Raw genomic sequence first — 12,577 nt, forward strand, 5'->3', positions numbered from 1 at the left:
TCAACCATTTTAGTGAATTTTAAATTTCATCCCTTCTTCAAAAGTGATGTTTCTTGGAAGTGTAGCATCACAACTATACTACATCCCATACTGCTGATCATTTGAAAATATTCTTTAGATTTTTACTTTTCTTTCCAGTCTTGACATTCACTTAGGTACAGATGCATTGCATTTATCTGTGGGTGTACAAAAAGTATGGATAATATTTCTAGGTTGGGTGCGGTGGTTCACGCCTGTAATCCCAGCACTTTAGGAGGTCGAGGTGGGTGGATCACGAGGTCAGGAGATCAAGACCATCCTGGCAAACACGGTGAAACCCTGTTTCTACTAAAAATACAAAACATTAGCCAGGCGTGGTAGCATGTGCCTGCAGTCCCAGCTACTTAGGAGGCTGAGGCAGGAGAATCACTTAAACACTGGAGGCGGAGGTTGCAGTGAGCCAAGATCATACCACTGCACTCCAGCCCGGGCAACAGTGCGAGATTCAACCTCAATTAAAAAAAAAAAAAAATTCTAACAAGTAGCAGACTGAAAAGTTAGCATTCAAAGTATTACCTCCATATATTCTGGAAGTAATATTATAGGCCCTATCATGCCACACTATTTTTCAAGGAATTTGTTGTTTCTTCAACTGCATGTCTCTGTCCCTTTCTGAATATTCTAGTTCACATATAGAGAAGCAGTAGTTGCATGGCTCTTTGGACATTGCTGATGTTTCAACTTTTCCTGTCATCTGGGTTACTGTGATCGACTGAGGGCTGAAATCTGTCCAAAACTCGGAGCTTCACGCATTCTCATAGTCATTTAGGTGGCTGTTGCAGTGTTATGTTTCCAGAGTTATCACCAAACAATATGAAATATCATTAATTAATATTGGTCAATGAAGTGTCTAATCTTTTAGAGAAAACAATTCTAAAGCATTGGATTTAATATTAGGGAGATCAATTCTCTTTCTTCTTTTCAAGTATTTAATAATTGAATATTTTGAAAATGAATGCAATGCTTCAGAGGAGTAATATTTTGGGATACTGTAAATTCTCAACACTCCTACAAAATGAAAGCCATATAGTTATTCTTCAAATGTGTGCTGACTTTTGTGGTTTTCAAGTAAACTCTCTTTAAAAGTTTTAGCTGCATATTCCTATTGATTTCTTTGTGGATCACATGAACCTGTATCACTAAATCTTTATCTTTTTAGGACTAGGTATATTGAAAATGAAGATAAAATCTATGCTTACTTTGTACATATTGAGCTAGTGAAATATTTGATATATTAAAAATAATTCTGTGTTTTATTTGGTTGACATTAAACTTTGAATTAATTATACTTCACCTCCTATTCCCTATAGAATGTAATACCTTGAAGTTTTCATGATTAATTTAGTACAAACGAAAAACAATTTCTTTTGATGCTATTTAGTTACTTGGGCTGGAGTTGATTTATCTGAATTGTTATACTAATTCTTTTAAAGTGAAATTATAATATATATGACTGATTCAATGGAATAACAAAGCATTACCTTTTTGTATGAGCTATACATTTACTGTTGCTATCAAGTACAAATATGATTTTCTAAAATATCCTTTGGAAGTAAATGCCCATGGGAACGAATTCAATTTAAGCATCTGTTTATTAAAAGTTATAAGTTTACTGAATTTATTAGATGTAATTTTATAGTGGCTGCTGTCAGAATTTCAAAAGCAACTTTCTCTGGACAGTAAGTTATGGCCTTCTGGTGAGGAATGTGTGGCTTAAGTGGTAATCACCCGCAGTGGCAATAGGAGGTAGAGGGCAAAGATACACACTTATAGCTGATCCAATTAGCTTGAAACGAACATAGGTTCTGAAATGATTTAAGAGGCTTGTTTACACAACAGAATGTATGTTGTCGCATAGCCACAAACTACTTTTTGAGAAAGCTAAGCTCTGGAGAAATAAAAGCATGCTTATTGGACTGCAAAACGTGCAAACACAGTTTGAATATATGTCCTGCATTTCCCATCCCTGCTTCCATGTGTACCAATGTTCAGGTACTTTGCCATAAACAGTACCTATCTTATTTGAGAATAAAGCAGGATACCTTACAGCGAGCTTTTTTCCTCCTTATTACCCAAACGTTGGGAAAATAACTGTTTCAGGTACAGCCCTACTCTTGAGGAGTTCATAGTCTTATGAAGGGGAAGATAAAAAATAATTAGGGCATAATTAATGTGATCAGCGCAAAACTGATGTCCGTATGAAGCACTGAAACTATGTGTCTGTTTTTTACTCTTTGCCCAAAATTGTTCCTTGGAAAAAAGGAGGATAGGTGACAGAATATTTATTTTTGAAAGACACTGAAAAAGTATCTTATTCTGAAAAATGGACATACACTCCCACACATACTGTCACTGCCTGACCCCTGCCTATCACGTGGTAAGTAACATGGCATTTGGGAGTTTTTTTTTGTTTTGTTTTGTTTTTTTTTTAAATTCAGGGACCAGTAACTTATTTCAGGATCATTTTAGATTAGAACTTTCACTTGCCACCTGGGCTTTTCATCTCTTAGTGTGTAAATTATTCTTAGTTTTTGGTTCACTAATATTGTCTTGTTAATTATACTGAGCATACACAACCCTAATAAATCTTTTTCTTTTCTTTTTTTTTTTTTTCAGCTCACTGCAAGCTCCGCCTCCCGGGTTTACGCCATTCTCCTGCCTCAGCCTCCCGAGTAGCTGGGACTACATTAGCTGGGACTACAGGCGCCCGCCACCTCGCCCGGTAGTTTTTTGTATTTTTTAGTAGAGACGGGGTTTCACCATGTTAGCCAGGATGGTCTCGATCTCCTGAGCTCGTGATCCGCCCGTCTCGGCCTCCCAAAGTGCTGGGATTACAGGCTTGAGCCACTGCACCCGGCATTTTTCTTTTCTTTTCTTTTTGCCACAGTCTTGTACTGTCACCCAAGCTGGAGTGCAGTGGCATGATCTCGGCTCACTGTAACCTCTGTCTCCTGGGTTCAAGTGATTCTCATGTCTCAACCTCCCGAGTAGCTGGGATTACAGGCATGTGTCACCACACCCAGATAATTTTTTTTTTTCAGTAGAGATGGGGTTTTGCCATGTTGTCCAGGCTGGTCTCAAACTCTTGGCCTCAAGTGATCCACTTGCCTCGGCCTCCCAAAGTGTTGGCATTACATGTGTAAGCCACCATGCCTGGCCTCCTAATAAAGCTTAAACCCTATGTAGCAAATAATACAGTATGTTTTTTCTTAGTCTTCTTTTTTTCACTCTTATAATTAACCAACTTGCATTCAGAGTCCAGAGCCAGCATTTGTTCATTTGACATGGGATTCATGATAATTCACAGGTGATAAGGCTATCTGGGAGTAATTGTTGGTTGGGATGTTGAAGAAGGGTTCCAGGTATTGCTGAAACAGAAATATCCTCCTGATAAACAGGTTTATAAGAGTTTTATTCGTTTAATAGTACAAACAACCCTTCCTGAAAGATTTCTATTAATATTACCTCTCTTGAAGAGCAGTGTCTGATTTGAATTACCCACTGTGAACTAGTCTTGTAAGATACCAGGCATTTTATGTACGTATGTATGTATGTATGTATGTATGTATGTAGATGCAGTCTTGCTCTCTCACCCAGGCTGAAGTGCAGTGGCATGATCTTGGCTCACTGTAAGCTCCACCTCCTAGGTTGAAGCATTTCTCCTGCTTCAGCCTCCCGGGTAGCTGAGATTACAGGCACACGCCACCACGCCCAACTAATTTTTGTATTTTTAGTAGAGATGGGGTTTTACTATGTTGGTCAGGTTGATCTTGAACTCCTGACCTCAAGTGATCTGCCTATCTCGCCCTCCCAAAGTGCTGGGATTACAGGCATGAGTCAACGTGCCTGGCCTACCCGGGCATTTTAAATAAATTTAGGCCACACTAGGCTATGAGTAAAAGCTATTTGGGGCTGGGTGCAGTGGCTCATGCCTGTAGTCCAGCACTTTAGGAAGCTGAGGCAGGATTGTTTGAAGCCAGGAGCTTGAGACCAGCCTGGGCAACACAGCAAGACCTTATCGCTAATAAAAAATTAGCCAGGCCTGGTAGTGTGCTCCTGATGTTTCAGCTACTTAAAAAGCTGAGGTGAGAGAATTTCTTGAGCCCAGGAGACTCGAGGCTGCAGTAAGCTATGATTGAGCTACTTGCACTCCATCCTGGGTGACAGAGCAACAGTCACAAACAACAATGACAACAACAAACTCAGTGATTTGGTTGCAAATACCATACATGTTAATAGCAAATGTCTAAATGTTAGCTTAAACTAATTTATATAGGTCTTTTTTTGTTGAAATAAATAATTTGCTTTCATTTTGTAATGCAGATAATCATATATTAACTCCCACATTTGATCTCATAATTCATGCATTTATTTTAGTAGGCTATAAGAACTCCTCACTATTAAATTCTTAACAACAAATCTGACAGAACTGAGATATCCTTAGCCCACGTTCCTGAGAAGGAAAATTACAAAACAATAATTATAGGATATGAGATACAGCATCTTGAGTTACAAATTATTTTTCTAAGTCCTATTTGTTTACATTGAACTCAAACTGTCAAATAAGAATACTGCTAAAAGTACCTTGCTACTATAAAAAAAGTAATTTTTAGTATGTAACTAAATGGAATCCTAAAATTCATTATGAATTATCAGTAATATATGAAATCTCATTTTAATAGCATTTCCTTTTAAAAAGGAGTTTAGACTATAGTGGGTCTGTTTCAAATACCATATTTAGAATTTTTTTTGTCTTTCAGGAAATAGAAATTATAACTTTCTACTTTCTGGAAAGATTTTTTTTTTTTTTTTTAAGGGAGTTCAAAAGAAGGAAATTCTAACAGGATTAAGTTTAGGACAGGTTTATTCTAGTAGGCTTTGTGGCACAGGTTCCCCTAAGTAATTCATCATAAGAATCCAGTGTATGCCACATATCAAGAAATTAAATTGCTATCAACTGATAACTAAATTTGATACCCTTTAGTATACAGAATACTACACATAAGTCTTTCCAATCTTTGAAGGATTTCTTCCCTAAGATGATCTATAGAAAGATGTAGGATTGTATACTTTACAGGATTTTTTTCTTGCAGAAGCAACATCTTTAAAAGTTCCTGGAAATTCTAAAAAGTGCCTGCTAACTTAAAAAAAAATTGTCTTTAGGTATTTCATGCTAAGTTGAAAGCTTCTTTATCAAATATGATGAAACCAAATATAGCACGAACCCATAGCTAAAAAAAAAACTACCCATGTGATTAAATTTTTATTGAAAATGAACAATTTTTTTCTTGATGCACAGTCTCATTCTACTTTTCTGTACAACTGGATAGTAACTTTTGGTAATCAAAATTCAACATATGTTACATTGGTTTTCTGATAACTTTATTTTTAATATGGCTATTTAAAAATTCTTCCAACTGGAGGATTTGGAAAAGTCAACTTTTAATTGAGCCGACAATAATCAAACAATGCGCTTGATATATTGGCTACTACTTTCAGAGTGACTGCTATGTGCTAGCCATTGTTCTCATGATCATGTATTTATCAACTTTAATTCTTATAATGACACTGCAAGGTAAGTACTATTAGTCTCTTTCATTTGTAAGGAAAAAGGAAGATTGAAGAGATTAAAGTAACTTGTCTTTTATCCAGCTAGTAAATTTTCCCAGCAAATATTTGAGAGTATACTTGGTATTGGCCTTGAGACTACCTCTGGGGCTGGGAACACAACTGTGAACAAGACAGACAAGATCCCCATTTTTAAGGAGCTTACACTCCAGTTTGAATATAATGGTGTTGGACTCAAACTCTTCTTAGCTTCTACTCTTCCCCTACAGCAACACTCCAATAAGATGAATAAAATTGTTTCAGGACCACTTTAAAAAGCAGGTGAAGATAGACACTGTATACTGGAATACGTTGTAAGATAGTAATGTTGGTATATAAACATCCAGATTTATCAATGGAAAAACGCTATGACCTAGATGTATAGAGAATGGAAAGCCTATGCTGCACAACAGACATGGCTTATGATTGCCTGTAGATAACATTCAACAGCAGTAACACATACTTGCTGTCAACTTTCAAATGGCCTTAAGAATCATTATTATCTCAGTGTTTGACCTTGCTCTGTCCAGCAAGGTAGTCACAAGCCATTTGTGGCTTTCAAGTACTTGAAATATGGCTAGTGTGACTGAGGAACTAAATTTTAAATTTTATTTAATTTTAACTAATTTAAAAACTGATACTTGATCCAGTTACAAGATTTTTTAGGCATGCTAGAAGAACCTGGGTATGTGAATCTCTTTTTCTCAACTGTACATTTTAGGAAATTTAAATATGGATCAAATATTTCTGATGAAAATTTAGCATCTGAATTGAGATGTGCTATAATGCAAAAAAATACACTGCATTTTGAAGGCAAGATAAAGCATAAATATCTCATTAATTTAAAAAATACTGATTACATGCTGAAATAATATTTTTGCAATATTTGGTTAAATAAAATCTTATTAAAATTAGTTTCAACCCTTTCTTTTTTAAAGTTTTATTTTTAAAAATGTGTGTACAAGGCCAGGTGCGGTGGCTCATGCCTGTAATCCCAGCACTTTGGGAGGCTGAGGCGGGTGGATCACAAGGTCAAGAGTTCAAGACCAGCCTGGTCAACATGGTGAAACCCCATCTCTACTAAGAATACAAAAATTAGCCAGGCGTGGTGGCATGTGCCTGTAATCCCAGCTACTCAGGAGGCTGAGGCAGGAGAATCCCTTGAACTAGGATGGCAGTGGTTGCAGTGAGCCGAGATCGTACCACTGCACTCCAGCTTGGGCGACAGAGCAAGACTCCATCTCAAAAAACAAAAATAAAACACGTGTACTAGGAAATTTTAAATTACACATATCATTTGCTTTGTATTTGTATCATTCTAAGGAGTCCTGTTGGAGTCTGATTCAAATATTAACTCTTATTTTTGGCATCAAAACATTTTCCTATTATACCTCATTATTCTTTTGTAAAAAGCTATGAATTATCTATCACTGTTTCTATTCATGTTGTGAAGTTGTTAAGGTTGGGGTTGTTGTCTGCATCAAATGGTCTCTGGTCCTAGTAAAGAAACTGTTAGATGTGAGATAGCCCTCAATAGACTTCACTTTCCTCCACATATTGCTGGGTGTGGCTACCATGCAAGATCTTGACTGTTCTATACCTGGGCCATTTCTCAGTACTGAGTTTTGAGTGAGCATCTGTAAGGGATGAGGCAAAGAGCAGGTTTGCATCTGTTCATGGATAAAAAGCAGTGAACTCTCCAAGCTCAGTATTCTTTACCTACAACTAAAGCCCACTGTATATGTAGCCATATTGTGTATGGCTATATCATTTTGCCCCCATGGGACCTGGGACAAGGGGAAGCAATGAGAATGTGCTGATGCTTATACTCCTTGTTGTTCATGAGTAACAGTCCTTTGTTTCTGTCCAGGAATCCCATGTCTTCTGTTAGCATCCATGAAAAAGTAACAGAGTAACTACTTGGCTTCTAAGTAAAGTAAAACCAAATATCAGACCTGACAGGATACACTTAAAATTATGTATTTATACTCATTTTTAGTTGTGGAAAATTATTAGGTTTGATGGGATATAAGAATTCTTTTACATAAAAATTTTGTCTTACAATTTAAAAAGTATTGAAGCCTAGTTTTTACATAAAACTTGGTTTTATATAAAAATGTGGCTGAGAAAATGTTAGCTTAAATATCTTTAAAAATTATCAAATGCAAGGGTCAGTATTTGTCCTTATAATAGAAATATTATACATGTGCTTGTATGAACTGTCAGTATATAAGTATGTACATAATACATTTATTTCTCAAGAGTGTTTTTCAGAGTAGTCTTTTAAAAATAGAAAGTGAACATAAGTATTCTGTGGGACTACATTCAAAGATTTATAGATTTTGTAAAGAAATAGCTTATCTCCTATACAATATATATATATATATATTCAGGACAAAAGCAAACATTATAAAAAGTATAAAAATAGGTAAAAAGATACAAGTACAATAATAATTTGGTTGGAATTTCAAAGGTGCTTTTTTCTCTTCTCTTTCCCCTTTACCTCAAAAGTTATAAATACTTTTGAAGCAGCATGTATTGTTGCACTTTTGATTTTTTGTTGTACAGTTAACGAACTTGAGAGTCTGGATGACTGGTGATCATCTATTTGGCCTTCCCATTCTTTTGTTTCTTCTTCTTTGATTAGTAAAGGTTTTCCTAAGGTTTGGCCAACAAGGTTACAGACTTCTTGAGCTTTGCGCCACGCATTCTCAACAGCAACAAGACAGGCTTGCCGTCTTAGGAATTAAATGGAGAGATTATTAATATGACACTCAATGAAATGTAGCACTGGATAGTTTTGTTTAAAGAATATCTTAAAGATGTGCTTAAACTTACCGAAGATTCTCAACAGAACCTGGAGTATGATAGAACTGGGGTGGGCTGATGGCAACAGAGCTATCTAGCTTTTCAACAAGAAAGTTACAAATATTTTGCATTTTTCCAAATTCAGTAAATGTAATGCAGACCTGTAAATGAAATGACACGATATTATTTTCATGTCTGATGTACTGTTTCAAGATTTTCTCTACATCTAAGTAAAAAAGTATAGCCAGACGATGAGGTCATTTTATAGTATGTAACAGATTTTTAAAAGCCTATTTGATGCTTGTAACTAAATTATTTTGTTCTTTAAGATTTTTGCTTTTGAATTTTCAAATTTATCTAATATTGTCTTGAACATTAAAAAATTTATATTTTAAGCCAGGGATTTTTAAATGAAATTGGAGGAGTTTCCCTTAAATCTCACTACTTGGCTAAATTTTAATCCTGATAACTAGACATGATTCCTTTGTCTGGTCAATGCCCTTAGCTTCCTGATTAGTAGTAATTATGTCGTACTTCACTGCTGTCATTGAGAAATGCTTCTTCTTCCAATAGTTCTGTTCAGATCCATATGTGGAAGCTAATGTATTTCACTTTGTCTTCTGCCTTTAAATATGTGGAAGCAGTCTTTATATTTGGCAATACTTTAAAACCGGTCTATAAACTCTTCAATGAAGAGAACTAAACCTTGTCTTCTTTTTTTTAAGAGAGACAAGATCTTGCTACGTTGCCCAGGCTGGAGTGCATTGGCACAATCATAGCTCACTGCAGCCTCAAACTCCTGGGTTCAAGCGATCCTCCTACCTCAGCCTTCCAAGTAGGAAGGGCTACAGGCATGCACCACCACGCCCAGCTAATTAAAAACAATTTTTTTGTAGAGGTGGAGTCTCACTATGTTTCCCAAGCTGGTCTCAAACTCCTGGCCTCAAGCAATCCTCCCACCTCAGTGGTTGTAGGCATAAGCCACCACACCCAGCCTAAACCTTCTGTTCTAAAGAACCCTTACACAATCTCAATATGCAAAACAAAAAGTACAGATATTAGAGAATAAGCTGGAGTAGCAAAGACAGATATAAGATAACCTCGCCTTATACAATGCAGAACATCTGTCTTTAATCATATATATATATATACACATACATACATACTTTTTTTTTTTTTTTAAGACAGGGTCTCTTTCTGTTTTCCTGGCTGGAGTGCAGTGGTGTGATCATGCGCTCACTGCAACCTCAACCCCCGGGTTCAGATGATCCTCCTGTCTCAGCCCCCTGAGTAGCTGGACTACAGGAACGTGCCACCATGCCTAGTGAATTCTATTACTTTTGAAAAAGGTATAGCACTTTGTAACCACCATAACAAAAATTTAGACCTGTTCCAACACCCCTAAAAATTATCTCAAGTAACTCCTTTATCAGTTCCTTCCCCAGTTCCTAAACTCTGGCAACTACTGATACATTCTCCACTGTTAAAGATTTGCCTTTTTCAGAATGTCATATACATGGAAGAATACAGTATGTAATCTTTGAGACTACTTCTTTCATTTAGCATAATATATTTACAATTCATCCAGATTGTTGCATAATAGTTTTTGTTCCTTTTATGCTGAACAGTATTCGTTATATGATCTAATCACAGGTTGTTGTTTTTTTGTTTTTTTTTCCATTAAGGTTGCTTCCAGTTTGGGGCTATTATAAATAAAGATGCTGCTTTTTCATAGTAGTTCTAGATCCTTTGTATTTCCAAATATATTTTGTAATCAGTTTTTGTCAATTTCTATTTTTTGAAAAGCTGGCTGAGATTTTGATTAGGATTGTATAGATTAATTTAGGGAGAACTGATATCTGGAATAGTGAATCTTCCAAACCATGAACAAGAAATGTTTCTTCACTAATTTAGGTCCCCTTTAATTTCTCTTAGCAATGCTTTGCAGTGTTTAGCATACAGGTCTTTCACATCTTTATAACAGATTTATCTCTATGTGTTTTAAATTTTTTGATGCTTACTAGTTCTAATGGCTTTTTTTGTAGATTCTATCAGATTTTCTACAAAAATGGTCATGTTGTCCATGAATTAAGATAGTTTTACTTCTTCCTTTCCACTCTGGATGTCTTTCATTCTTTTTCAAGCACAATGGTGAAAGAAGACATGAACGAAGACATCTTTGTCTTGTAGGCATAAAGCATTCAGTGTTTCACCATTAAGTATGACAGCTGTAGGTTTTCATGGATTCCTCTTATCAGTTTAAGGAAAATCTCTACTGTTCTTATTTTACTGATAATTTTTACTAGGTATAAATAATAGATTTTGTTAAGTGCTTCTTCTGTATCTATTGAGAAGATCATGTGATTTTTTTCAGTTTGTTAATATAGTGAATTAGATTGACCAATTTCTCAGTGTTAACCAACTTGAGATACACCACACTTGGTCATTATGTATTAATATTATTCTTTATACCTGCATGTAAAGGATACATGTGTGTGTGCAGTGTGTATGCGTGTATGTGTATAAATCATTAAATTTGGCTAAAATTTAGTTTATGATTTTTGCACATGTTTATGATGGATATTGGCCTGTAATTTTCTTTGCTTGTAGTGGTATTTTTCTGGTTATCTTCTGATCTCAAAGAATGAGCTAGGAAATATTTCTTCCTTTTCAGTTTTCTGGAAGAATTTGTATAGAATTGGCATGATTTCTTCCTTACACACTTTCTAGTTTCTTTTTCAATTTCTTTTTGACACATGAGTTACTGAAAAGTATGTTTTTAAAATTCAGCATATTTGGGGGATTTTCCTGAGACCCTTCTATTAGTGGTTTTTAATTTAATTACACTGTAGTCAGTGAACTTTGTATGATTCAAATCCTTTTTTTTTGAGATGGAGTCTCGCTCAGTCACCCAGGCTGGAGTGCAATGCCATGGCATGATCTCGGCTCACTGCAACCTCTACGGTTCAAGTGATTCTCCCGTCTTAGCCTCCCGGGTAGCTAGGATTACAGATGTGCATCACCATGCCCAGCTAATTTTTGTATTTCTGTAGAGACGGGGTTTCACCATGTTAGCCAGGCTGGTCTTGACCTCAGGTGATCTGCCCACCTCGGCCTCCCGAACTGCTGGGATTATAGGTGTGAGCCACTGCGCCTGGCCAAATACTTGTATATGACACAGAATATGGTCTACGTTGGCAAATGTTAAATGTACACTTGAAAGGAACGTATAGGCTGCTGTTTTTGGAGTGTTCTATATATGTCAAGCAGGTAAAATTGGTTGACAGTGTGATTCAAATCTGATATATTCTTATTGATTTTCTGTCTATGGTTTTATCAACTTGAAAATGGGGGGGTATTGAAATCTACAAAAACTGTAGATTTATTTCTTTGTAGTTCTATCACTTTTGCCTTAAGTACTTTGAAGCTTTATTATATGTATAAATATTTAGTGCTGTATGTCCTCTTGATTGACTTTTATCGTTATGAAATGACCGTCTTTATCTTTGAAAGTCTTTGCTCCGAAATCTACTTTGATTACTATAGCCACTCCAGCTTTCTTTTATGTTAGCATGACATATCTTTCTCCATCCCATTACTTTTAACCGATACATATCTTCATATTTAAAGTACACTTCTCTCAGGCAGTGGAGTCAACTTTTTAAATACAACTTAAAATATCTGTATTTTAATGAAGGTACGTGGACCATTTACATTTAATGTGATTATTGATATGGTTAAATATAAACCTGTGGTCTTGTTATTTCACTTTTACTCATTTTCTGTTTTCTTTTTGATATTTTTATTATATTATTTCATAGCTTTCATTGACTTATTAGCTGTAACTCCATTATTTTAGTGTTTGCTTTGGATTTACAGAATACATTTTTAAGTTATTACAATCTACCGTCAAGAGCTAGAATACCATTTCACATACACCTTTATAACATTGTACTTCTGTTCTTCCCTTTTGGACCTCTGTGCTATTGTTGTTATATATTTTATTTTTATGTATGTTATAATCAATCCCCGTAGTTTATCATTATCATTTATTTTTAGTCAGTTATCCTTTTTTTTTTTTTTTTTTTTTTTTTGAGACAGAGTCTCGCTCTGTTGCCCAGGC

The 12,577-nt window shown here is 35.6% G+C and overlaps 1 protein-coding gene and 1 long non-coding RNA gene across 2 annotated transcripts in view; both read right to left on the reverse strand.

The window, feature by feature from the left end:
• Positions 1-5,404: 5,404 nt before the first annotated feature.
• On the reverse strand, positions 5,405-7,853 carry LOC105519992. The gene is made up of 2 exons (XR_001003058.1): positions 6,766-7,853; positions 5,405-6,632 (listed from the first exon to the last, which is right to left on the reverse strand). It is a non-coding gene; the product is annotated as an uncharacterized LOC105519992 (long non-coding RNA).
• A 252-nt stretch (positions 7,854-8,105) lies between these two features.
• The window catches only part of IRAK1BP1 (interleukin-1 receptor-associated kinase 1 binding protein 1), a 39,165-nt gene continuing 34,693 nt past the window's right edge, over positions 8,106-12,577 (reverse strand). The window contains exons 3-4 of the mRNA XM_011953548.1: positions 8,485-8,615; positions 8,106-8,384 (exon numbers count right to left, since the gene is read on the reverse strand). Coding sequence (XP_011808938.1) covers positions 8,114-8,384; positions 8,485-8,615 — 402 coding nt within the window. The 3' untranslated portion in view covers positions 8,106-8,113. The remainder of the gene's footprint in view (positions 8,385-8,484; positions 8,616-12,577) is intronic.

The sequence above is a fragment of the Colobus angolensis genome, unplaced genomic scaffold (assembly GCF_000951035.1).
Source record: "Colobus angolensis palliatus isolate OR3802 unplaced genomic scaffold, Cang.pa_1.0 Scaffold367, whole genome shotgun sequence".
In the NCBI taxonomy this organism is placed as follows: Eukaryota; Metazoa; Chordata; class Mammalia; order Primates; family Cercopithecidae; genus Colobus; species Colobus angolensis.